This window comes from Anolis sagrei, chromosome 4, assembly GCF_037176765.1.
Source record: "Anolis sagrei isolate rAnoSag1 chromosome 4, rAnoSag1.mat, whole genome shotgun sequence".
Taxonomy (NCBI): domain Eukaryota; kingdom Metazoa; phylum Chordata; class Lepidosauria; order Squamata; family Dactyloidae; genus Anolis; species Anolis sagrei.
This window is the reverse complement of record NC_090024.1, coordinates 129,855,209-129,882,580: the sequence shown is the minus strand read 5'-3', so window position 1 is coordinate 129,882,580 and position 27,372 is coordinate 129,855,209. Positions and strand designations below refer to the sequence as shown.

Below are 27,372 nucleotides of genomic sequence, written 5' to 3'. Positions count from 1 at the left end.
GAGACCTGTGATGAATTGCATTTAGGAATTTTATTGAAAAATGTTGGCGTATTCCTCCTTTTTAAACAGATGTTTTCAAATGAAGCTGAACAAATGGAGAAAGCAGCCATGGAGGAGAGTCCAAAGGATTCTGACAAAGACCAGAAGTGCAACGCTTCTGACTGTGTGGATGAGAAAGGAGATTGTAGCCAGCCTTTTAGAGATGTATCTGCCAGCCAGTCTTCTATGAAACTTCAGCTTAATCCTTCCAACACAGGTACTGGTTTAGGTTTTTTAAAAATAACTATGGAGAATTAGCTGTGACTGAAAGAAGGGATGGAAATTTTACTGTGTTCCTGTATACAAGAACAAAAAAAAACCTTGTTTATCTGTGGGGTTATGTTATATTCTGTGTGGATTTGGAGCATTATCAGAAAAATTTTGGGGGGATGGGAGGAGTTGCTTTTACTTTTTTTGCTCAAATTGTTCTTTTTGGGATGTAAACTGCAGTATCTTAACTGATGGAGAAACGGTATTGCTATCTGTGCATGATGAAAAAGCTTGTAGCAGTTGACATTATCTTCAAAACAGAATATGAGGTCGCAACCCCCCCCCCTCTTTTTGTGAATGCTGGAATTCTCATCATGCCTTATTTTATTTTATTTTATTTTAAGTTAGTGTTATATTGCTGTTCTTTTAAAATAGTCATATAGAGTATGTATATACTGGTATTTAATCGTATTGTGTATGTAATGGGCAATACAAGGTGGCATAGAAACATTCATTAAATATTCTCAATTTCTGTATTTTTACCACTGAAAGATGCCATTGATTGTAAGACACAACCTAATTTCAGAACAAACTCAATAAAAATACCGTATATACTTGAGTATAAGCCGACCTGAATATAAACCGAGGCACCTAATTTTGCCACAAAAACTGGGAAAATGTATTGACTCGAGTATAAGCCTAGGGTGGGAAATACAGCAGCTACTGGTCAGTTTCAAAATAAAAACAGATACCAACAAAATTACATTAATTGAGGCATCAGAAGGTTAAATGTTTTTGAATATTTACATAATTTAAGATAAGACTGTCTAACTCTGATTCTAACCTTCTTTAACGTAAATGTGCTTATGTATCCTTCCAATAAGAATAAAGAGAATAACATAATATAATAATAATAGAGTAAAATAATAAATGTAGTAATAATCCTTGAGACAGGGTGAGCTCCTGTCTGTCAGCTCTAGCTTCCCATGTGGGGACATGAGAGAAGCCTCCCACAGGATGGTAACACATTTGGGCATTCCCTGGGCAATGTCTCTGCAGATGGCCAATTCTCTCACACCAGAAGTGACTTGCAGTTTCTCAAATCCATGTTGACACAGTTAAAAAAAGTGCATGAAGACTCACTTCACTGATCTTGGCAATTGCAATGACATATTGGAAATAGGGTAACCGACAGTACTTTAACCATGCAATTTATTTAAGGCTGTTTGAGGCAAAAAAATTCTTAATCTTCTGCTTATGAAGTTTTGTAAACCAGTGGAAACTTTGTCAGTAGCAAGCCACGATACTGATTACCTGCAACTATCAGGACAGTAGACTTCAGGGTGACTTAAATGTGTTAATATTATGTCATTATGTATGAATGACTGTAAGAAAAAGAATGGTCATTTGATAACGCTTGAATGCTATTGACTTCCAGATGTTTTGTCATGATGATTTTGTTCCTTTGTTGTTCTTTCAGAAGAGGATAGTGTGTTGTTCAACAAACTGACCTACCTTGGTTGTATGAAAGTTTCTGCTCCCCGCAGTGAATCAGAGGCCTTGTCTGCCATGGCAGCTTTGAAAACCTCAAGTGAATCACCTTTCCCTGTAACTCTGTACGTTCCAAATATTCCAGATGGTTCTGTTAGGTGAGCTTTGAATTTAATTTAATAACATGTATACCTTCATCTATGTTTTTAACTACAGTGTACCAAAATAGACAGCATATACATTTCCACCTCAAAGACTGGAACTAAAAGGGGAAAAAGTGTTAGGCTTGGAACAGCACATGTCCCCTGAGTCCAGCTTGCTTTCCTTGAACAAAGAGGCTGTAATTATTAAACTATAGTTATTAATAACTATCCATAGTTAAAACAGAAACCTCAAGAAAGAATTACAGTTTAAAAATACAAAATGGCAATTACAACACGTAATATAAAGAAAAAAACAACAACAATAAAACTTTATTTATATCCCACCTCATTCCCTCATTGGGACTTACAGACGTGAAAAGGCAAATATTCATTGCCTTGTACTGTAATAAATAAGTAGTTCAATTTAAATAAAATACAATTTAAATAGTATAAAACAAATAGTTATAAAAGCAATAATAACCATCCTATAAAACACATTAAAACGACATTAATAAAGAGGAAATTTAAAACCTGTTTTCATAAACCATTCCACATTTCATAAGGATTCAATCTTTAATTTCATTATATGCTTTTCAGTTGTTTCCTGAAAGAGGACAGTGATGGGGCTTTTCTGATCTCTTTCAGGAGAGAATTCCAGAGGCAGCGGCGGGGGGGGGGGGGGGGGGGCAATTGCAGAGAAGGATGGGGTTGAGAGGAGGGCCTCTCCTGATTATCGTAGTGTCTGGTCAGGTTCATATGAGGATAGGCAGTTGGTTAGGTAGTCTGAACCTGAACCACTTAGGGCTTTAAAGGTAATGGCTAGCACTTTAAATTTTACCCGGTACCAGATTGAGAGTCAGTGGAGCTGCCGTAATGTGGAAGTTGCTCTCTCCCTGTATGGTGTTCCTGTTGATAACCTGGCAGCTGATCTTTGCACCAGTTGAAGCATCTGAGCAGTCTTTAAGGGCGTAGAGCATGTTGCAGTTGTAGCCGGGGGGGGGGGGGGTTAGGGGTTCAAACCCCCTCTGGAATTTTATAGGTTAAAAAAAACTGGTTTACTCATGAATTTTAACTGGTGAACTATATCCGTATGCTGCTAAATCTATGAGAAGCAAAAAATAAATGTGTCCCTCCAGAACTACAATCACTATCTCAAGCAAATTTTGACAATTTGTTCACAGTTGTTACTTGCAGCAATGGCTGATACAGTGGAAACATTTGTTATGCAAGTAGATGCCAGTGGTGTGGTAATGGTGGCCATGTTACTGCAAAAAAGTGGAAAGTGACTTATTTGTACTTGTACTTATTTGTCCAAGAAACTTACAAGCAAGCTCGGTAGATGAAGGGAATGCTGTGGATGTAGCATATCTTGATTTCAGCAAGGCCATTGACAAGGACCCCTATAATCTTCTTGCAAATTAACTAGTAATATGTGGGCTGGGCAACACTACTGTTAGGTGGATTGGGAATTAGTTAAGTGACCAAACCCAATGAGTGCTCTTCTTAATTCTGGAAAGAAGTGACTAGTGGAGTGATGAAGGGTCCTGTCCGAGGCCCAGTGCTGTTTAACATCTTTATGAATGACTTGGATGAAGGTTTAAAGAGCAGGTATATCAAGTTTGTAGATGACACCAAACCGGAAGGGATAGCTAATACTCCTGAGGAGAAGATCACAATCCAAAATGATCTTAACAGATTTAGAGAGCTGGGCCAAAATTAACAAAATGAATTTCAATAGGAAGAAAGACAGAATACTACACTTAGGCAATAAAAATGAAATGCACAGCTATAGGAAGGGTGACAACTGGCTTGAAAACAGTACATGTGAAAGCAGGACTATAGCCAGAAAAGGAATTCGGGTGGGGGGTTGAATTTTTTTTTAGCGAATCATAAAAATTAGTTCCATAACACAAAATAATTTAAATAGTATGGTTCATTCTATATTTTATATAGACTTAATTAAATCAGTTTTCGCGTCTCCTTCATGGGGGGCTTCAAATCCCTCCCATGCCTTAGGCTTTGCCTACTAGTTGTGGGTGGGCCAACTTGGTTGCTTCATTGGGGTCAAGACAATTCAAACTTTCTTCTGACATTTTAACCACGCTGGCCTTTTGGCATTCAGAGACCCATTTCACTTTAGCACTAATGTTATTTGTTCTCCTTTACTGGTTTTTTTTTTTTTTTGGTCTTAAGTCAGTTATCTGCAGCACTCCTCGAACAAAATTGAGAATGAATTGCCTTTAAAAATTAGCAAACCCTAGGAAACTTTCCAGTTTTTTTCAGGTTTGCAGAGCTTCCAATCAAAACCTGTACTTTGGCTGGGTCTGTTTCAATACCATCAGTGATAAATGTGGTACCTCAAGTACTTATCCTTGCAAAACTCACATTTAGATAACTTTACATAAACTGGTGGTCTAACCTTTTAAAAGAATACTCCAAACTAATTTAACATGTGATCCACAGTCTTGTGAATAAATCAATATGTTGTCCAGATAAATCAGAACTCCCTGGTATAGAAATTTCCTTAGGACATGGATTACATGCTTAAATACTCATGTCCCAATCCTTCCCTAGACACAAAAGGCATCACCAAGGATTCAAATGATCCTAGAGGATAATTAAAAACAGTTTTGTACCCATGTCCTCCTCTGATTTTTATACAGAAAGAAAGATCTTCCCCATTTCTAATTATGCCAACAAATCTTTGATCAACAGAATAGGATATTTCTTTGCAGCACAGACAGATTTTAGTCCTCTATAATCAGTTTCCATTCTGAAAGTCCAGTCCCTGTAGAAATGGGAACTTCTAGAACTGCCATAAGTGAAGTTGGCCATAGGAAACCCCTTTCCATTTTTGTTGAGGAATTGTCTGAATGTAGCTATGTTTTTAGAGGTCACAGATTATATATTTGGATGTTGGTAATAGAGCTTCAACTCAGTTTTGCTGTCTGTTGAAAGATGGGTTGAGTGTATGTTGATTTATCACACTTTTCCTGCAAAAATGTCCCTCAGGTCAGTGTTGGTCCAGTTATGATAGGACAGTCTAGATTTCTTAATATTTCACAAGGCTTACTATTTAAGCCCATTCCATGACATTTTGAATGTATAAAGATGGTTTCTCTCTTTGTCAGCTTGATAAATAGATGTTTCTGTTTGATACTTTTTAAACAAGGTCTTCCTTCTCATTTTTCCCATCCCCTTTAGAATAATAGATCAGTCCAGTAATAAAGAAATTGCTTCCTTTCCGATCTACAATGTGTTGTTCTGTGTTCGTGGCCAAAATGGGACTTTGGAATGTGACTGCTTTGCATTCACTGAGAGCTTCTCTGGCCCTGATGTATTCCAGATTCACGTTTTCAGTTGTGAAATAAAAGAGGCAGTAAGTAGAAATCTTTTTACTTTTCCAATGGCTACATCATAAATATTTCGAACATTTCTGGTATTTCATATCAACTTAATGTTGCATTCAATTTTATGCAGAATTTACAGTTCTTAAAATCTTAATTTAGAATTGCATATCATTCTGAGCAGGGAACACCTTAACTGACAACATTTTAGTCCATCATGATATCACCATACCAGTTTTTTTAATTTGCAGTTCTAAAGAAAATAGTGTGAAGGGTGCTATAGGGACAATGGGAGTGGAATTACTCCCAGATGTAACATTATAGATGGGGTAAAATATCCTAAAGGCACCAAATTTTGTCTGATTTTGGAAGTTAATCAAGCTCAGCCTTGGTTAAAACTTGAATGGGTCTTTATCCTCAGCCATTGGTAACATGGCCACCATGTAGATTGAAGATGTTTTGCTTGTGTTTGTGCTTATTGTAATTTTATATTGTTATGTATTCACATGTTTTATGTAATGATGATGTTGTTTATTGTTTGCGTTTTTAGTTTGCGTTTTCGGTTTTACTCTGTTGTAATTTGTTGTTTGGGCTTGGCCGCATGTAAGCCGCCCATCAGGGAGATGGTGGCGGGGTATAAATAAAGATTATTATTATTATTATTATTATTATTATTATTATTATTATTATTGAAGCTGCCCATTTGCAGCATGGGGATACTGCCAAGACTGTGGTGGCCCAGGCCGTTCACCTTCTGCATTCAGTGCACATTTTTATCAATGTGGCAGAATTGGAAATTGATATTTGAGCAAAGAAGCGTGTCCTTCGAAAAGCACTAACACATGTTCCAAACTCTGTCTGCTTTCCTAAAATACTGCAGAAATTCTGCAGAATACTGCAGAAACAGTGTGATAATCATTATCTAATTAATCCACTTATCAGTACTTTTCTCCTGCTATGAATGGTGTAACATTAAGAACAGTTAAGACCGCTTCATAAAAATATTCTAGTAATAGATGCAGGCTGTGTTAAATGTTTCTTTGCTTCAATAGACAAGGATCTGAGGAGAATATAATTTGCAGTTCAACACTACTCATTCTATGTAGTGTATTTATGACATTTCAGATTTGCCAGGTAATTTATATGATTAACTGTAATGAATTTTTGTGTATGTGTCTTCAAGTCACCTGATGACTTAGGGTGACCCCATTAATTTCATAGGGCATTCTTAGGCAAGGAATACTCAGAATACAGTGTACAGTAGACTCCTATAGACTGAGAACACAGAAATGCTGGACAACTCTAACAACCACCATGTCAGACTACACAGAAAAGCCATTGAAATCCACAAGCATTTTTGACAGTTTTAACAGAAAGGAGGAAACCATGAAAAGGAACAAAATCTGGCTACCACTAATAAAAAAATCTAAAATCGGACAGCAAGTAAAGAACAACACTCAGAAAACAGCGGAATTCCAGTCAAGAAACAACCAGGGCCAGCTAATATCTCCTAACAAAGGATTCCCTCAAGCAGGAAGCAGCCAGGCTTTATTTATTACTAGCTTGGGGACCCGGCGCTGCCCGGGTTATTAGAGAAAGGAATTGTATATCAAGGTTGGTGTTTATCAGTTATTTATATGGCTCGCAGTGGTCTCAGGAAGTTAGTGAAGGTACTGTGAGTCCCATCATCTGTGGTCCATCGTCTTCCAAACTGCACCAGGATGGAGAGAGGGTCATAGGGGCTCTGTGTGCTAAGTTTGGTCTTGATCAGTCATTGGATGAGGGTCACAGCAGTCTCAGAAAGTGAGTTAAGGTACTGCAAGTCCCATCATCCATAGTCTCCCTCAAACATCACCAGAATGTTGAGTTGGCCATGGGGGCTCTCTGCCAAGTTTGGTCTTTATTGGTATTTGGATGAATGTCACTGTGGTTTCAGGAAGTGAGTGAAGATACTGCAAGTCCCATCATCCATTGTCCGTACTCCTCCAAACAGCACCAGGATGTAGAGTCTCTCATGGGGGCTCTGTGTGCCAAGTTTGGTCTTGATTGGTCATTAATGAGGGTTGCAGCAGTCTTTGGGAAGCGTGTGGAGGTACTTGAAATCCTATCATCCATAGTCTGTTCTCCCCCAAACCTCACCAGAATGTTGAGTAGGCCATGGGGGTTCTGTGTGCCAAGTTTGGTCTTCATCAGTCATTGGATGAGGTTCTCAGTAGTTTCACTAAGTGAGTGAAGGAACTGTAAGTCCCATCGTCCATGGTGCATCATCCTCCAAACCGCACCAGGATGTAGAGTGCATCATGGAGACCCGGTGTGCCAAGTTTGGTTCTTACCGGAAATTGGATGATGGTTGCAGTTGTCTCAGGAATTGAGCGAAGATACTGCAAGTCCCATAATCCATGCTTGATCCACAGTCAATCCACACCATGGCGTAAAGTGGGTCATGAGAGGTCTATGTGCCAAGTTTGGTGTTGTTCAGTCATTGTTGAGGGTCGCACCAGTCTCGGAAAGCGAGTAGAGTTACTTCAAGTCCCATTATCCATGGTATACCCTACTCCAAACCGCAGTAGGATGTAGAGTGGGTCATGGGGGCTCTGTGTGCCAAGTTTGGTTATTGCAAGTCCCATCGTCCATGGTGAATCCTCCCCCAAACTGCCCCAGGATGTAGAGTGCGCCATGGAGACTCAGTGTGCCAAGTTTGATCTTTATCGGTAATTGGATGAGGGTTGCAGTGGTCTCAAGAATTGAGCAAAGGTACTGCAAGTCCCATAATCCATGGTCCATCCCCCACCAAACCACACCAGGAAGTAAAGTGGGTGATGAGAGGTCTATGTGCCAAGTTTGGTCCTGATCAATCATTGGATGAGATTAACAGCGGTCTCAGAATGTGAGTGATGGTTCTGCAAGTCCTATCATCCATAGTTCATCCCCCTCCAAACTGCAGTAGGATGTCGAGTGGGTCATGGGGGCTTTGTGTGCCAAGTCTGGTCTGTATTGGTAATTGTCTGACTCAGCCCCTGGCCTTTTCCTTTCCTCTCTTTGTCATCTCGGAATCTTGGAATTGAGGCTGGCCAATCAGAGACCATATGCAAATTTCCTTATCATGTCCTCGTTTCTGCCATGAACTCTTTTCTCCACCAGGGGCTCCTATTGAAGCTGGCCAATCAGAGACCATATGCAAATAGCACCACTGCAGCAGCCAATCAAAACGCTGGCACATACTCCTCCCGCCACACTTTTGTCCTCCGCATACAAGTTTTGAATTTTATTATATACATAGATTTATTTATTTAAAACTTTTATATCCCGATCTTCTCACCTCCGTAGAGGGACTCAGACTGCCTTACAGCAAGGATTCAATGCTACTAATACAAGTTAAAACATCATACAACAATACAAGATTAAAATACATATAGATAAAATACATATATACCAAATCACCAAGGTAAAATCATGTTCAGCTTGATCTGCAAATGTGGTCACTCACTTTGGTCTGTAATCAGTTTCAGCCATTATTCTGGGAATGCTTCGTTCCATAACCAGAATTTCACTAGCCTCCTGAAGGACAAGAGGGAGTGGGCAGATCTAATCTCGCTTGGGAGAGAGTTCCATAGCCGAGGGGCCACCACAGAGAAGGCCCTGTCTCTCGTTCCCACCAAATGCGCTTGCAAAGGTGGTGGGACCGAGAGCAGGGCCTCTTCGGAAGATCTTAATGTCCTTGATGGTTCATAGGGGAGAATACGTTCGGACAGGTAAACTGGGTTTTGAAGCTGTAAGGCCATTCAATGCTAAATAAGCCGGCCAATTGCAATATTCACACTTGCCTCAAGCAGACAAGACTTCTTTCTTCCACCCTGGACATTCCACAGATGTATAAACCCCACTTGCCTAGTTTCCAGCAGACCTCACAATCTCTGAGGATGCCTGCCATAGATATAGGTTATCTATATCAGGCGAGAATGCTTCTGGAACATGGCCAGACAACTCACAGCAACCCTGTGATTCCAGCCATGAAAGCCTTCGGCAACACATGGAAGTGAAATCAGCGACACAGACAGCAAAACAAACATTACAAGGGTGTTAAACCTTGCCTGTGCTGTCCAAAACTAAAAAAAACCTGTTCTGGCTTCCATACAAATTCAACTTAAGAACAAGCCTACAGAAGTTATCTTGTTTCTCACCTGGAAATTGCCTGAACATATACTGTACGTAAGAATAAGACTAGTAGTATTAGATTCCAATATGAGTGCTTAGGGATGCAACCTAAATGTAGGTTGTTATTTAAAGATTCCAATAATGCCAGATTTATCTGTGTTATAAGTGGGCTTGATTATATTCCAGGTTGTCAGGATTTTTTTTAAAGCCATGTATAGTTCCGCTATGTCTAGCCTGTTATATTTTGTGGACAAACATTAGCTTGTTAGGGTTGGCACTGTTAAGAGATTGCAGGTTTTGTCCTGTCAATAAAAGTATTTTTGGGGGTGAAAACAGTTATTCTGCATATTTATTTAAAATCACTATTAAGACTCATAGTTATATTTCAAGCATGGAGGTTCCTTTTTTGTAAACTTTTCAACAGAGATTAGATGGCCATCTGTCGGGGGTGCTTTGATCGTGTTTTTCCCACATTGCAGAATGAGGTTGGACTGGATTGTTTGTGTGGTCTCTTCCAACTCTGATTCTCTGATTCTATTTTACAATAAATATCTGGTTTTTTTTTATGCTTCCCTATTTTCATCTCAATTTTCTTCTCTCCTTTCTCTCCATCTTTCAGGTCAGCCGAATTTTGTATAGTTTCTCAACAGCATTCAAGCGTTCCTCCAAACAAGGGTCTGATTGCATAAAGGATATGATTGTGCCAACACCTGATAATGATATATTCACATTCAATGTGTCTTTAGAGATCAGAGAAGATGATGGTAAAGGAAACTTCAGGTAAATGAATGGAGTGAAGAAATTAATTTGTGGGGAAATTCTAACCCAGGCAATTAAAAGTATTTTGCTCACCTTGGCTGGATCTACACTGTCCTATTTCCCAGGATCTGATCCCAGATTATCTGCTTGTGTATTAAATTTTATATTCTTTGTGAATTTTTAAATCAATAATTAAACGGGATTAAAACTAAAAAACACCTTAAATCATAAATGCATACAATAACACTGAGTATTCCTGCTTCCCCACCCACTCTTGTCATGGCTTACCTCCAGCCACTTTTGGTGCTCTAAGAATCAGACCTACCTCTAAGGGTCTACAAAGTCAGCTGTGCTCTGAAATGGCAAGACAGAAGCAGAAGATTGCTCAGGATCTTCACCAGATAGAAACATATACTAAACCGAGACTAGCAATGTAAAATAGTCATGATTTTTCCACTTTTGCATTTTTCTTTCCTCCTGTGGAAGGCTGGATTGTATTTTAAAGCAAGGGTGGGCAAATTGTGGCTTGCAGACTACACAAATCAACAAGTATTTTTCATCAGATATAATTTTAGGTCATTCTTAGAGAGGTTTTTTTTTGCGCTGAATTCAGAATTTTATTTTTTCTCTATCATATGTAGTTTTTTTTAATGAGGCCAATAGAATCATTAATGCATTTACACACTGATATCAATAGAATCTAATTGATATCAGTGTGTAAAAGTGTTACTTATATGATTTATTTATTTATTGTGTCTGGAGCAAACCAAACAGTTGTATTGCATTTTTTAAACAAACAAACAAAACACAAAGTTTGCAAGCTTGGTAGTTGATTAAATGTCCTTTGACCAGTATCTGGCCACTTGGAGTGCCTCTGGTGTTGCCGCAAGAAGGTCCTCCATTGTGCATGTGGCAGGGCTCAGGTTGCATTGCAGCAGGTGGTCTGTAGTTTGCTCTTCTCCACACTGGTATGTCGTGGATTCCACTTTGTAGCCCCATTTCTTAAGGTCGTGGTGCCAGAGCGCAGTCTGTTCAGTGCCTTCCAAATCGCCCAGTTTTCTGTGTGCCCAGGGAGAGTTCCTCATTTGGTATCAGCCATTGATTCAGGTTTCAGGATTGAGCCTACCACTTTTGGACTCTCAATTGCTGAGATGTTCCAGTGAGTGTCTCTGTAGATCTTAGAAAACCATTTCTAGATTTAATCTGTTGACGTGCTGGTTGATACCCAAACAGGGGATGAGCTGGAGATGTCTCTGCCTTGGTCCTTTTGCTATTGGCTGCTACTTCCCGGCGGATGTCAGGTGGTGCAATACCAGCTAAACAGTGTAATTTATCCAGTGGTGTAGGGTGCAGACACCCCGTGATAATGCTGCATGTCTCATTAAGAGCCACATCTACTGTTTTAGCATGGTGAGATGTGTTCCACACTGGGCATGCATACTCAGCAGCAGAGTAGCATAGTGCAAGGGCAGATGTCTTCACTATGTCTGGTTGTGATCCCCAGGTTGTGTCAGTCAGCTTTCGTATGATGCCTCATTGCAAAAACTACATGTGATAGAGAAAAAATAAACACAGATCTGAATTGTCATGGCATGATAAGATGGTAAAGGAAACTTTGAATTTGCTGACCCAACGAGTCTACATTTTGAACAAGGAACTATAACTTCCCTGCTATGTTTAACAATATTGTTGATGCCTTTGCCATGATGACTTTACAGTATTGGGATTTGTCAGATTTGAGTGAATTAGAATGTACTTTTAAGAATGTCCCTGGTTATTGTGTATGTTCTTGATTGACTTTATGAACATTAAGTATATTCTAATGGAATTTATTCTCATTTAGCCCAGTACCAAAGGACAGAGACAAATATTTTTTCAAACTCAAGCAGGGGCTTGAGAAGAAGGTTGTGATTACTATACGACAGATTTCCAACAAGGAATTAGTCATTGAAAGGTAATGATATAAATCATAAGTGTGGAAATGCTTGTCTATATCTCCTTGTGAAATTGTATAGACTACAAGCCTACTTTGGCTACCAGTTTTGTTTCTGGACCTGAATTTGAGTGCTAGTTTAAAGCCTGCAGTAGTGTGGGGCCAGGTTAATGTTTAAAGGACTGTGTCTTGCTGGAGCCTGCAGGTTAAAGGCTATCCTGGATGGCTGAGTAAATTCACATATGAACAGGCTTGGATGTTAGCCAGTCCAGTTGTGAGGGTCTTTCAAGGCAGAGTAGCAAAGGTCATCATGGGAACCGGCAAGAGTGTCTATTCTATGAAAAAGGTGTGTAAGCATGGCTCAGGCAGAATTCTCCAAAGAGCTAGGATCCACGTCAATAGGACCTTTGTTCACCCATAGTGAACCTGGATTTCCAGAGCCTTCCCAGCCCCTTCTATCAATTGCAACCATTTGAACCAAACACTAAGGTCCCTTCCACACAGCTGAATAAAATCCCACATTTTCTGTTTTTTTTTGGCAGTGTAGACTCAGATAAACAATTTCAAAGCAAATATTGTGGGGTTTTCCACCTTGATATCCTGGGTTATATGGCTGTGTGGAAGAGCCCCAAGTTGTCTGCTGTAGTTGTTATTGTTATTATAATATTTATTTATTCCCTGTTTTTATCTCAGGAGCTAAAGCGACTCAAACCCTTAAAAATTATATACAATATAATGTAACAGTTTCTAGTAATTAAATCCGAAGCAAAAGTTTGTGTAATGGGTTTATGGCCATGGGTGGAGGCATGAAATCTGACCAGCTCAAATAGATTCTCTTCCTGAAAGAACTGGTGATTGGTATTGCTGACCTGCACATGGCTTATTTATGTACATATGTTCAATGCTTTGTTCAAAAGGAGACTCACGAGAGAGGGTTGGAGGTGGCTTTCCCACTAGGAACTAAAACATGTCATGCTAGTGGCAAAGCACAGGACAATGGAAAAATGGTGAATAGAAGTGTCACATTGCCAGGGCTCTGCCTTATTTAGGTAGAGATGAACCAAACTCCCAGTTTTATCAAACAGTATAATTAAAACAGCACTTACTTGCTGGCTGTTTTAATAGACCAAAATATAAAACACAAAGATAGCACTCAGCCACAGAATAAACAAAAACTGATAGCAAAAGCTACACTGTAGTCAAAGGGTCCAGTCCAGTGGTCAAATGCCAAGAGTTCAATAAACAAAGTCCAGGGATCAAGTCTATACCGTAGTCAAAAGCCAGTCCAAAGGTTCAAGGTTCCAGGGTTCCAAGATTACAGGAGATAGGTCAGGATACCGAAAATCCAACAGACCTGGGGGAAAAACTAGCAGCATCCACCATCAAAATATAACAACAGATACTTTTCTCCCAAAGATCAGTCTCAAAGTTAGCTCCTTAAATCCAGTAACACCCAGCTGCAATCCAAATCTCTTGCATACCTCCTGCAGAACATATGACAAAAAGGTGCACCCATGAATGTTTGGTACACCCCTTTTTGAAGCCTCTTAAACAGGAAATAGGTGTGCCCTAGATTCAATGACATATGTTAGTGTAAAAGAAATCCCTCAGATATATTCAAAACTCGCCACAACCATTAACCACTTAAAAAGTAATCCTCCTCCCAGTTTTAAAAAAAATGTCTGGAGAATCATTCATTTAAGAGTTTTTCAGTGGAAAAAGAACCAAGTTGACAAAATATATTTTGGAAGCAACTCCCCTAGATGGCAATCTTTGCATTAGATCTTTGCTAGGAAAGCTAGCAAATTTCTATAAGGATGGCAGTGTAGCTTATGTGTGTGTGTGTGTGTGTGTGTGTATATATATATATATATAGAGAGAGAGAGAGAGAGAGAGAGAATGAGAGAGAGCATTTTGGCATATGTTTCTATATTATCTGTTATTGCTATTGTGTTATTGTTTATGCACTTGTTATATTTTGTATGTTGAGTGCTTTTGTGAGCCACCCCGAGTCTCTTCAGGGAGATAGTGGCAGAGTATAAATAAAGTTGTTACAATTATTATTATTATTATTATATTTTAGCAGAGTTTTTAAATCAATGGGAAAAGTTTTAGGTCACTTGAATTATGAGAAACTAGCATATCTTAAGATTGTATGCTCTTGAACCTTAGATCTAATTATAAGGCCCATTGATTGGTAGAACAGCCTGCCAGACTGTCATCTGTTCAGGCTGGCTGTATGCATGTGTGAATGTTCATATGCAGTCAGGCTATATGCTTGAAACTGTACCTTTTTCCCTCTCTTAAAGACAAATCAACCTAGTACTAAGTAGATTTGTGAAGCACTGATTTTTAAATTAGAGCATGAAAATGTATGCATTTTTCCTTTGTTGTCCCCTGTGGTGCAATGGGTTAAACTTGGTGACTAACAGGTCAGCGGTTTGAATCCGGGGAGACTGGGTTGAGCTCCCTCTGTCAGCTCCAGCTCCCCATGTAGGGACATGAGAGAATCCTCCCACAAGGATGGTAAAACATCAAAAACATCTGGCGTCCCCTGGGCAGTGTCCTTGCAGACGACCAATTCTCTCACACCAGAATCGACTTGCAGTTTCTCAAGTCGCTCCTGACATGAAAAAAAGCGTTGTTTTTGGAAAAAATAGCATATCAGCAAACATAATGGCAGTAGAGACCGAACAGATCCCGACTTCCAATAATTAAATTAACCTAAAAGCAAGCAGTAAAACATATAACAAAATCACCACCAAAGAATGCCATCAATAAAATAATATTCTAGCACTAATAAGATGTACATACATATTTACAAAATTTTTGTCCAGACAAATAAAGTGCTATGGTGGTACTAAGAGAGTATTCCTGATTGTATGTTAATATATTATTATTATTATTATTATTATTATTAATAATAATAATAATAATAATAATTTTATTTGTATTCCACCCTATCTCCCAGAGGGGACTCAGGTCAGATTCTGACAAAATTTATTATTATTTATTTATTTACAGTATTTGTATACCGCTTTTCTCACCCCAAGGGGGACTCAAAGTGGTTTACATATAAGTAATTGCAAAATTCAATGCCAGTACAAACAATTACAATTATACACTACAATTAGACATAAATCAAGTTAAAAACAGTACACCCACAAGCAATAAAACAATCATTAAAACAATAAAACACTCTCATCCATCGAATGTTTGCCATAACAATGGCAAACATTCAGTGCCTTCATAAAACAAACAAAGACATAAAATCCCAGAGAATATGAAAATAAAATTAGAACCTAACATCAAATTAAAGCCTAACATCAGTAAATTAAACCTAACATCAATAAATTAAACTACACGTAGTGCCTATTTCTGGTAATCACCAAACCTTTGAAAATTAGGATAGCTAAAAAGTGTCCTTTGTGGAAGCTGAAAGAAGAATTCAGAATCAATACCTTTTTGTTCCTGGAAACACTGAAAGCTAGTAAAGGTACTTTTTTCATTGTGATAACTGTACGGTATATCACATGCATTTGCAGAGATTTTTGTTGAACTGTTTAGATATAATGTTATTGTTCCACAAATCTGATAAATAATCCATAAGGACAATGTGGTTGATAGTACCGAGTCAATGTGATTGTTCTCTTTCTCTCCTTTTGCTGGTTTAGTTTATACGCCAGGATGACTATGGCTATCTCTGGGCAGATATCTTATACGTTATGCCAGTAGCACCAGCACAGCCTGCAATTCTCCTATTTAGATGAAAAATTAGGGATACAACGTTTATATCATCGAGTTATTAAATACTTACATTTTCTTCTGTGTATTGTTAAAATATCATTTACAGGTGCTTTGGGATGCTGCTGAGTCCAGGTCGAAATGTCAAAAACAGTGACATGCACTTACTGGATATGGTAATAATCCTCTTTTCTAACTAGTAGAGGCTATAACACAATACCTCCCCTTTCTGATGGATTTTGCTGTGACATTGAATCAATGATTTCATCTTGTAAATCAACTTGAATGCTAATAGTCAGTTTTGATATCTGAAGTGGAATGCTTACTTCTCTATAGCAAAATGTTTTGACAGAAGGGCTGAAGCACAGTGAAATTTGAAATCCTAATGCTTGAATGATGTCTGTTTACTAATTTATACTGTGGGCCACAGATACCAAAGCCTGCATTTATTTATTTATTTATTTATTTACAACATTTATATGCCGTCCTTCTCACCCTGAAGGGGACTCAGAGCAGCTTACAAGATATATATACATACAATATATTATATTATTAGCATAGTACAATATCAGTATTATATATTACTATATTGTATTATACCATTATATTGTAATATTATTAATAATATTACATGTAATATAAAATATATAATTATAATATCATATTATTATTAGTATTATATTGTATTACATCATACTTTTATAAATATTATATGTGTATATAATATATTATATTATATTACATTATATTGTATTATATTATGTTTGTGTATATTTAAAAAGGGTAGTGGCAAGCTGCAGTCATTTGGGAGTATGGGAGCTGACTTCTTTGTGAAGGGGCTCTGCTGCCTTGGGCCATCTGCATAAACCAAATGAGTCAGTGTGGGGCTGAGTTAAAGCACTAAGATTTCACATGATGCACAGGGTCAATTTGCCAAGTCACACATTAAAAATAATAATGAGATGCCTGAAACTTTGGAGCTTGCCTGCACTTTGTGAACAGTTAGGCCACTTCCTATTTGAAAGTGTTTGCACCTGTTTACACACCCTTTCCTTGAGCTTGGGCAGCCTGGGGACGAGAAATTGCAATTACCTTCCCATTCTCATTCTGGATTTAGACGCAACCATCAGGCACAAAACTGGCAGTCATCACTTGGTGCCTGTAGTGACACTAGCTAGAGCAGTGGAGTGATTGGAGAAGGGATTTTTCATCACTTTAGCTAGCATCACTGCCTTCACCCGCCTGGGTGCCTTCCAGAGAGAGCTTCACAGCCTCCCTTGGCTGGCAGTAGGTGCATGGGAACCCCTGTAGCTGCAAAATGTTTCCCCACATAATAGTCGCAGCCCTCACATCTTCACCCATTCATGCACCTGTTCTTCGGAGCTACGGGGGCTTCCCTTGCCTGGGAGGGGGTGCGACTGTTAAGCGAAGAATCAGAAAATACGAAAACCGAGACTCCAAAAAGGAGTGTGCAACAGTGATGCGATGGTGACTATTATGTGATGAAATGCGGTACCTCTCATTCTTCACTGAGGAATCATGGCCGTTTCATCTAGAGGAGTGCTGGGAGCTACACACTTTGTGGATGTATGCTCTATCAGGAAGCCAGAGCTTCTGCCTAAATGTTTGTTTTGCAATTTTGGAAAGAAAGTTCTGTTCTGGGTCAGAATCCATGTGTGCAGCCTACTGTTTGAACCATTTGAAGAAAAAAAGAAAAGATAAACAACCTTTTCATTTTTCAGTGAAATGAATGTTAACAATTTTCAATTTCCATTGCCCAATCTCCCAGTGTTTTAAAATTTTAAAGTTTTAATTTTTAAATTTGGCCTTGCCCTGTGCAATTTCTGTGTGTTTAATGTCCGATTTTATACTGTTGTTTTACTTATTATTTAGGTTTTGCATTTTATGTTTTCTAGTTCTGTTATACCTTGTGTTATATTGTGTTATACTTTTGTGTAATATTGTGTTTACTTTATTGATGGGCGTGGCCTCATGTAAGCTGCCCTGAGTCCCCCTGGGGGAGATGGAGCGGGGTACAAATAAAGTATTATTATTATTATTATGTTAACCAACATTCATGAGGATTGATAAATGCCAGATAAATGTAGTTTCTGGTTGTTTGAGGGTTACCCTTAAAAATAGGCCTAACTAATACAATACCATATCATAACTCTATATTGACTTGATATAAATATTGAAAAATAGTGACTAAAAGCAATTTAAGATAAATAAAGCCAAATCTATATAAATAAAAATGTAATGTTCATTTGTGGGATTAACAGAACTCAAAAACCTCTGGACAAATTGGCACCAAATTTGGACACAAGACACCTAACAACCCAATTGATTTTGTCATTTGGGAGTTGTAGTTGCTGGGATTTATAGTTCACCTACAATCAAAGAGCATTCTGAACCCCACCAACAATGGAATTGAACCAAACTTGGCACACAGTTCTCCCATGACCAACAGAAAATACTGGAAGGGTTTGGTGGGCAGTGACCTTTGGTTTTGGAGTTGTAGTTCACCTACATCCTGAGATCACTGTGGACTCAAACCATGATGGATCTGGACCAAACTCTACACGAATACTCAATATGCCCAAATGGGAACACTGGTGGAGTTTGGGGAAAATAGAATATTGACATTCGGGAGTTGAGGTTGCTGGGATTTATAGTTCACGTACAATCACAGAGCATTCTGAACCCAACCAACGATAAAATTGGGCCAAACCTGCCCCCATGTGGACCACAGCAACGCGTGGCAAGGGACGGCTAGTTTAAAATAACACTGTTTTACTGTTTTACTGTATTATAAAAACAGCTTTTAAAAAAGTTAAAAGTGTTATTTCTTTGATATTTTGCTGGTTGCTTGAGAGTCCGAGCAACCAGCAAAATGAGAGCCTACTGTACTAAACAATACAAAATGTAATTTTTTACCTGACTTATTTTTTTTTCAACAATGTAGTTATATCAGAAAATATTTTGTGATATGTATCATATCATCTTAGGTATTTTTGGACATAAAACTAGAAATTGAGTGCTAATCCAGAAAAAATAATGGTTGTTTTCTCAGGAGTCAATGGGAAAAGGCAGTGATGGAAAATCTTATATTATTACTGGAATGTGGAATCCTAATATACCTGCCTTTCTAGTTCTTAATGAAGAGACTTCTAAAGGTAAATATGCATTTAAATTTTTGCTTGTTAGCTGTGAGTTTTATATAACAGGACTGCAAGTGAATTCAAGATCTCAAGCAGCCTTCTGTTCTGGCCCCGACTTCATCATATGCTAAATTTATCACAGCGTATAGAATTATTTATAAATCATGCCAGCTTTAGAAGTTGTGCTGTGTGTTAGGTTAAAAGGAAGAAAGCTGGTACACGCTTCCGATAATAAAAAGAAGAAAATCAAGGAACGGAAGGGGATAAGGAATAAGAAGAGAGGAAGTTTAGTCGAGAAAGCATTAATTAAGCACTGCATTGTGTGGGTGTTGGAGAGTTCTAGAGGAAGGTAGGGAAGAGACAAGGCAGTTATCACATATGAGCTTCTGGAGAGTTTCTGTAAAAGAAATCTATCATGAGACTGGAGGTGTGATTCAATTACTCTTATGTTAAAATATTTAATCTTTTCGTATCGTTTGTGAAAGTCAACTTGTTTTGTATACGACAGATAAGTATGTGTATATGACTGTGGCAGTAGATATGGTCGTCACTGAAGTGGTAGAACCCGTGCGCTTTCTCGTGGAGACACTTGTGCGCATCTATCCTGCTAATGAGCGCTTCTGGTACTTCAGCAGAAAAGCCTTCACAGAAACATTCTACATGAAATTGAAACAGGTAATGCTTTTAATCGTAAACAAAAAGAACAAGTTAAGTGGGGCAGCTTAAAATGTTATTTACGGTCTAGATATCTAGTTCTGTGTATTCTTCTCAAAATACTGCAAATAAGTACAGTATATTCTGGCGTATAAGACTACTTTTTAACCCAAGAAAATCTTCTCAAAAGTCAGGGGTCGTCTTATACACAGGTGTAGTCTTATGCATGGGAGTCGTCTTAACTCTATATTTTAATTGGAAAAGTTGGGGGTCGTCTTATACGCCCAGTCGCCTTATATGCCGGAATATACAGTATGTAAGCTAGGCTGATATTCATTTGTTAACCTGCAGGAGAAGAAGGGACAGTTGTATGATTTTATTTATTTATTTACATTATTTATATCCCGCCCATATCAGCCCGCAGGCGACTCAGGGAGGTCTACATATCGGCACAATTCGATGCCATCAATACAAACAATTAAGTGCATTTAGACAAAAAAGACAGTGCAATAACAATTTAAAAAGAGCTATATCCTCTCATTCTAATCCTCATCCGTTTCATCGTCTTGGCCGTTCCTGGGTCATTCTCCATCTTAAGCTTGACTATTTATTCAGGGGTTCTGAATGCTTGCTCGAAGAGCCAGGTTTTTACTCTCTTCCGAAAAGTCAGGAGGGAGGGGGCTGATCTAATATCCCTATGCAGGGAGTTCCACAGCCGAGGGGCCACCACAGGGAAAGCCCTGTCCCTCGTCCCTACCAAGCGTGCTTGCGAAACAGACGGGATCGAGAGCAGGGCCTCCTCAGATGATCCTGGAGGGTTCGTAGGAAGAGATGCGTTCGGATAGGTAGGCTGGGCCGGAACCGTTTAGGGTTTTATAGGCTAAAGCCAGCACTTTGAATTGAGCCCAGTAGCAAACTGGCAGCCAGTGGAGCTGATGCAGCAGAGGAGTTGTGTGCTCCCTGAGCGCCGCTCCTGTTAGCAACCTGGCTGCCGCACGCTGGACCATTTGATTATAGCTGGCAGGCTTCTTTAAGGAATGTAATCCTGCCTTAGAATGACTCCTCAGCAAAATAGGTGCATCACTAGGAATGAAAACTGTTAAGTAGTTCAGTTGTTATAATCCAGCTCAGGCATACCAAATGTTTGGTTGGCCCATGGTAATGACAGCTGTCATTCGCAATTGGTCTTAGATGAAGGGCCTGAGTTAGTTTATGGTACCAACATCTGAGAAGAGGAACTGGGGGAGTGGTTGAGTATCAACATTGTTGTTCTTTTTTGCAAGACAGATTAAGGCTTTTCCTGAAAGTATCTATCTATACTTACTTCTTGGGAGGAGAGCACTGTCCAATCTCGATAAAATAGTGAAGAGTAGAGACATCACACTGACAATTAAGATCTGCATAGTTAAAGCAATGGTATTCCCCATAGTCAGCCATGGATGTGAGAGGTGGACCATAGGGAAGGCTGAGCGAAGGAAGATAGATGCTTTTGAACTGTGGTGTTGGAGGAAAGTTCCGAGAGTGCCTTGGACCCCAAGAAGATCCAACCAGTCCATACTTCAGGAAATAAAGCCCAACTGCTCATTGGAGGGAAGGATAGTAGAGGCCAAGATGAAATACTTTGGCCACATCATGAGGAGAACGGAAAGCTTACAGAAGACAATGATGCTGGGGAAAATGGAAGGAAAAATGAAGAAGAGCTGACCAAGGGCAAGATGGATGGATGGTATCCTTGAAGTGACTGGATTCATCATGAAGGAGCTGGAGGTGGTGATGGCTGACAGAGAGCTCTGGCGTGGGCTGGTCCATGAGGTCACGAAGAGTCGTAAACGACTGAACAAATGAACAACAACAACAAAATCCATCTATAACTGAACTGGTTTTCCTTTCCCTGAAAGTCCAACCAAAATGTTATCGGCAGAGCAAACAGAGAGAGCCAAGACGTCCATAGTGGCAATCCAAGAGAATCAACTGTATGCAGTATAGACCCACAACAGAGGCATCCAGCTTCCAGCATGGGAACTGATGGAAAGCCAGACACATTCATAATGCCCATACTGGGGCTGGAAAGTGGTCTTCCATTCATTCCCAGCCTGGATCTGCCCCAATTTGTAGGCTCCGCGCAAGTTCAATTTGATGAAGACTTGCACTGCGTAACTGCTCTCGCATTTCCGGATACAAAGGCAAGGGGAAACAGATGGTAATTCAGTTTAGAGCCCTGTAATTGTTACATAGTCTCAGTTCCCCACACTTTTTCTGGATGGACAGTACAGCCCCCCGTGAGGAAATTTGAGGATCTAATGATCCACGGTGTAGATTTTTCTCTAGCAGTGAGAAGAGTACAGGCAACTGCTTGGAATTGGGGTCCCTGGGTCTAAATTGATGGCACAGATGGGTACCATGAGAGGCGGCAACCTGTCTGCTTTTGTCTGTGAAGTCTCTATATTTGGCAGGGGCCCACCTCCAGAGCTGTGTGCACCTATTATCTATGGGACTCTATCACCATGACCCCAACTAATGAGTAATTTAGATGAGGGTAAGGCTTGAAAGTGTTTTTCCTTTCTTCCCCCCTCCACTTCCTCATTCTTATCCTTTTTGATGTTAATTTAGTCAGAGAGACTAAGAGGATTTCTGCAGTGGTGCTGTTAAAACACCAGGACAGTTTTAGATAGGTTCGGTGTTCATGTTGGAGTTATCTTTGAGAGTCTATCTCGGTTTTTCATAACTATTATGATCAGTGTGAGGTTGTTTTAGTGTGTCATTTACTTAACCTGTGGAGAAATCATTAGGTTGATCTGGTGTTTCTAATTGAGTGTGAAGCTGGAAGTCTGAATTTAGGGAGGCCTTTCTGTAGCCATTCTGTCATTACATCCTGATGAATCATAGAAGTTGGAAGAGACCACATCCAGTCCAACCCCCTGCCATACAGGAAAAGCACAATCAAAAGCAACTCTAACAGATGACCATCCAGCCTCTGCTTAAAAGATTCCAAGGAAGGAGCTTCCACCACACTCCAAGGCAGAAAGTCCCACAGTTGAACAGCTTTTACGATTGGGAAATTCTTCCTAATGTTCAGGTGGAATTTTCTTTCATGTGGTTTGAACCCATTGCTCTGAGTCCTAGTTCCTGTGGCAACAAACAAAAAAGCCTACTTCCTCGTCCTCGTGAGTAGACACACAACCTCACATTATTGCTCCCCTCAACATTTCTGTCATTGGAGTACATATTCCCCCCTTGTTTGGTTCTACAACCCTGTTTTATGAGCTCTTCTTTGCAAATAACCTGCTCCTGTTTTATCTCACCCTGAGTTTTTAACATTTTATCCTGCACATGCCACCCGCCCATTGTCATTGTGATTGTGTATATTGTTTTCTTAGATTGCTCATTGTATTATATGTTTCTATGTAATTATTATGCTGTTGCTTGTGTTTTTGGTTTTATTTTGTTGTAATTTATTGTTCAAGCTTGGCCTCATGTAAGCCGCCCCGAGTCCCTGTTGGAGGAGATGGTGGCAGGGTATAAATAAAGTTTATTATTGTGACATCCTTTCAAATATTTAAACATAGCTGTCATGTCTCCTTTCAGCATCCTAAACATGCCCAGATTTTTAAGCTGCCCTTCATAGGGCATGTTTTCCAAACTTTTGATTATTTTAGTCACCCTCCTCTGAAAACGTTCCAGAATTTCAGTATCTTTCTTGAATTGTGGTGTCCAAAACTGGACACAGGGTTCTGGGTGAGATCTGACCAAAGCAGAATAGAAGAGCATAGACTCTGTAATAAATGTCTGATGTGTGCCTTCCAGATAATTTCCTTTTTCAAAAGGGGGAGGAAGAAACAGGTGGATCAGCAATCCTGGACTTGATCCAAATCAGTCGGGTGGAGTTGTTCACTGAAATCAAAACAGTTGGTATTTTAGAGAGGGTGTGTGAGTGACCTGACCATGTAATGCTAGAATTCACGATAATGAGATAGACCAAAGAAGAGTATAGTCAAGTATGAACCCTGGTTTTCCGGAAAGTTGATTTTTTTTTCAAGCTCATGGAAATACTGGGCTGGATCCTATTGCTAGAGATGCTTCATTTCTAGATATGTAGGGTTAATATTTTTATGTGTTGCATTTTGTACCATGGAAATGGTTGATTTTGTAATGCGAAATATAGAAAATAACATAGTGGTTTCTGTCTTTCAAAGGACATGCAGAAAGTTATAAAGATATCACCTCGTATTATATGTATAGGATTAGAACCTGTATATCAGGGGTCCTCAAATTTTTTAAACAGAGGGCCATGTCACAGTCCCTCAAACAGTTGGAGGGCCAGGTTATAATTTGGGAAAAACCCCCATAAATTCCTATGCACATTGTACGTATCTTATTTGTAGTGCAAAAAACACTTAAAAACAATACAATAATTTAAAAAAAATTAAAATGAACAATTTGAACAAATTTGAACAAACAATTTTAACAAATATAGTATTTCAATGGGAAGTGTGGGCCTGCTTTTGGCTGATGAGATAGGATTGAAAAGTTGTGTGCTTTTCAAGTCGTTTCAGACTTAGGTTGACCCTGAGCGAGGGCCAGGTAAATGACCTTGGAGGGCTGTATTCAGCCCCTGGGCCTTAGTTTGAGGACCCCTGCTGTAAATAGTGCTATCTACATTAATGGGTTTTAGTTGTTTAGTAAATAAAAAGAAACAAACATATGACTGTATCAAATTCAATTGATTATTAAGTTTCCTTTCCCTTTCCAATTTCCCCGTCTTTTCTCTCTATGATAGGGTTTCATTCTTGACAAAAAGATGTAATGAAACAAGATACACAGAAACAAGGGAAAGAACTATAGGGTTTGGGTTGTTGTAGGTTTTTCCGGGCTATATGGCCATGTTCTGGAGGCAATTTTTCTCCTGACGTTTCGCCTGCATCTATGGCAAGCATCCTCAGAGGTAGTGAGGTCTGTTGGAAGTAGGAAAAATGGGTTTTTTCTTATTTCACTTGCTATTGTCCCAACTACATGTCAACATGCAGAAATTGAGACTGTTTCATGGCAGCCGGGTTTGATTCGAACAGCTCCAAATTAGAGTTCAGATTTTGATTTAAAATAGCACTGGTTGACAGTGGGGCACGGGTTCTTAATTTTCCTGCTTCCAGTGCTGCTACTGCTTGTGGCAGTAATGATGATGATAAAGTCATCAATAGTGTTGATTGATTCCCTATAAACTATTCTGCTTCTAATATTCATGAGGGGAGGAATTACCGGATTTTGAAGCTCTTCTCTGGGCTATTAGAAGAATTGCTAAGCTCCACATCCCACTGAAAATGCATCAGTCATTGCTGAACACATGGATAAGGTATAGAGACTTGGGGGGGAAAATCAAACAGGCTCTTAGGACATTAATTTCTGCATCCACCCAGTGTTTAGAATGCACATATCACTTTTTTTTAACCAGCGTGGGCAGATTATTGTGTAGCTAAAATGTTTGTTATATAAGAATGAACAGCCTTCGCAAATTGGTATGGAAAGTAGTAAAGGAAATTGATTATAACATTGCTCTTCTCACTACACCACTTTAGATTTAGCTTATCAACTTGACAGCATGTTGTTTTGAATGAAATAAGAAGGGCTCTCCTTTCTATGGCCAGTTCAGGAAATATGTATTGTCGAAGGCTTTCATGGCTGGAATCACTAAGTTCTTGTGGGTTTTTTCGGGCTATATGGCCATGTTCTAGAGGCATTTCTCCTGACGTTTCGCCTGCATCTATGGCAAGCATCCTCAGAGGTGAGGTATGTTGGAACCCTTTTCTCAGTTCCAACAGACCTCACCTCTGAGGATGCTTGCCATAGATGCAGGCGAAACGTCAGGAGAAATGCCTCTAGAACATGGCCATATAGCCCGAAAAAACCCACAAGAACTTAGTTCAGGAAATACTTTTTGTTAACATTTTAAAAAGATTTTTTCATGTGCAGGATTGTATGTCTGCATTAACAGTAGCACATTGCTCTTTTTATTTTTGCCCTTATAATAATAATAATAATCATCATCATCATCATCATCATCATCTTTATTTATACCCCGCTACCATTTCCCCCAACGGGGATTCAGGGTGGCTTACATGAGGCCAAGCCCAAACAACAAATTACAATAAAATAAGATACAAATTACAATAAAATAAACAACATACCATCAAAGTATAAAACATATAAGCATATAAACAATATACACAAAATATAAAAAAGCAGTAAACCAAACTTAATGACATAAATGATTTAAAAACTCAGGGTGAGATAAAGGAGCAGAATTATTTGCAAGGGAGGGAGACAGGAAAATAAACATATTTTTTTGGTGCTGACTTGCCATTCTTATCAAATTTGAAAAATAACATCTGTTGCATGGTTTAAGGTTTCTTGGAAACTTTACCATGTATGTTTTAACATTGTTTTATTACTGGGTCACTCAGAAAATTGGTTGTGGGCAGCTGGTTAATATGCGCATATAAAATATGATAATATTAACATTTTGAATGAAATCTTAGTGTCTCTTACAGGGACATATTCATGTTCAATATATTTTTTAAATCCCAAGTTTTAATCAAAAGAGGCAATGTATTTAATTTATTAATTTAATTTAAGAATAATTATTCAGACTTTAAATCATAAGCAATTTAAAGGATAAAAAGCGGTTCCCTGTCTACCTATTGTTATTGCATTAGACATGAGAAAAGAAGAAAACTAGAACTTATTTAAACAGAAGGTTAGCAAATTTAGTGTGCATGTGTCCACATGTTTTTTTTATCATTCCTTGTATCTATGCATACAGATAAAAGTCAATCCACATACATAATATCACTGTGTTGTGTATGGACACCAATTTCATCCCATGTACATAGGAGACAGTTAGAGAATTTATGATATTTTAATCACCATGGGTACCAACAATGCCAATACTGGTTAAAAGATTCTGATCTTAAAAAGCAAAGCAGAAGGAGTAACTATCTCAGGTTGTGGGTTGATCATCCATGCTGATGTTCTTATCCATCACCTACAGACCTAACATGGATTCACATGAATCATAGAATCATAGATTTGGAAAGAGACCTCATGGGCCATCCAGTCCAACGCCCTATCAAGAAGCAGGAAAATCATGTTCAAAGCACCCTCGATAGATGGCCATCCAGTCTCTGTTTAAAAGCCTCCAAAGAAGAAGACTCCACCACACTCCTGGAAGAGAGTTCCATTGCTGAATAGCTCTCACAGTCAGGAAATTCTCCTTAATTTTCAGATGGAATCTCCTTTCTTGTAGTTTGAAGTCACTGTTCTGTGTCCTAGTCTCCAGGACAATGGAAAAACTTGTTCTCTCCTCCCTATGACTTTCCTTCACATAGTTATACATGGCCATCATTTCTCCTCTCAGTCTTCTCTTCTGCAGGCTAAACATGCCCTGCTCTTTAAGCCGCTCTTCATCGAGCTTGTTCTTCAGACCTTTGATCATTTTAGTCGCTTTCCTCTGGACACATTACAGCTTGTCAACATCTCCCTTCAATTGTGGTGCCCAGAATTGGACACAGTATTTCAGGTTTTGTCTGTCCAAGGCAGAATAGAGGGGTAGCATGACTTCCCTGGATCTAGACACTATACTCCTATTTACGCAGGCCAAAATCCCATTGGCTTTTTCAGCTGCTGCATGACATTGTTGGCTCATGTTTAACTTCTTGTCCACGAGGACTCCAAGAAGATAATTT

General features: G+C 39.0%; 1 protein-coding gene across 2 annotated transcripts in view; it reads left to right on the top strand.

The window, feature by feature from the left end:
* Positions 1-27,372, top strand: part of RABGAP1L (RAB GTPase activating protein 1 like) — a 194,454-nt gene that overhangs the window by 4,519 nt on the left and 162,563 nt on the right. For both annotated transcript variants that reach the window (XM_060774403.2, XM_067467658.1), the window contains exons 2-9: positions 70-256; positions 1,730-1,898; positions 5,088-5,262; positions 10,005-10,165; positions 11,988-12,098; positions 15,931-15,997; positions 18,895-18,997; positions 19,491-19,657. In XM_060774403.2, coding sequence (XP_060630386.2) covers positions 70-256; positions 1,730-1,898; positions 5,088-5,262; positions 10,005-10,165; positions 11,988-12,098; positions 15,931-15,997; positions 18,895-18,997; positions 19,491-19,657 — 1,140 coding nt within the window. The remainder of the gene's footprint in view (positions 1-69; positions 257-1,729; positions 1,899-5,087; positions 5,263-10,004; positions 10,166-11,987; positions 12,099-15,930; positions 15,998-18,894; positions 18,998-19,490; positions 19,658-27,372) is intronic.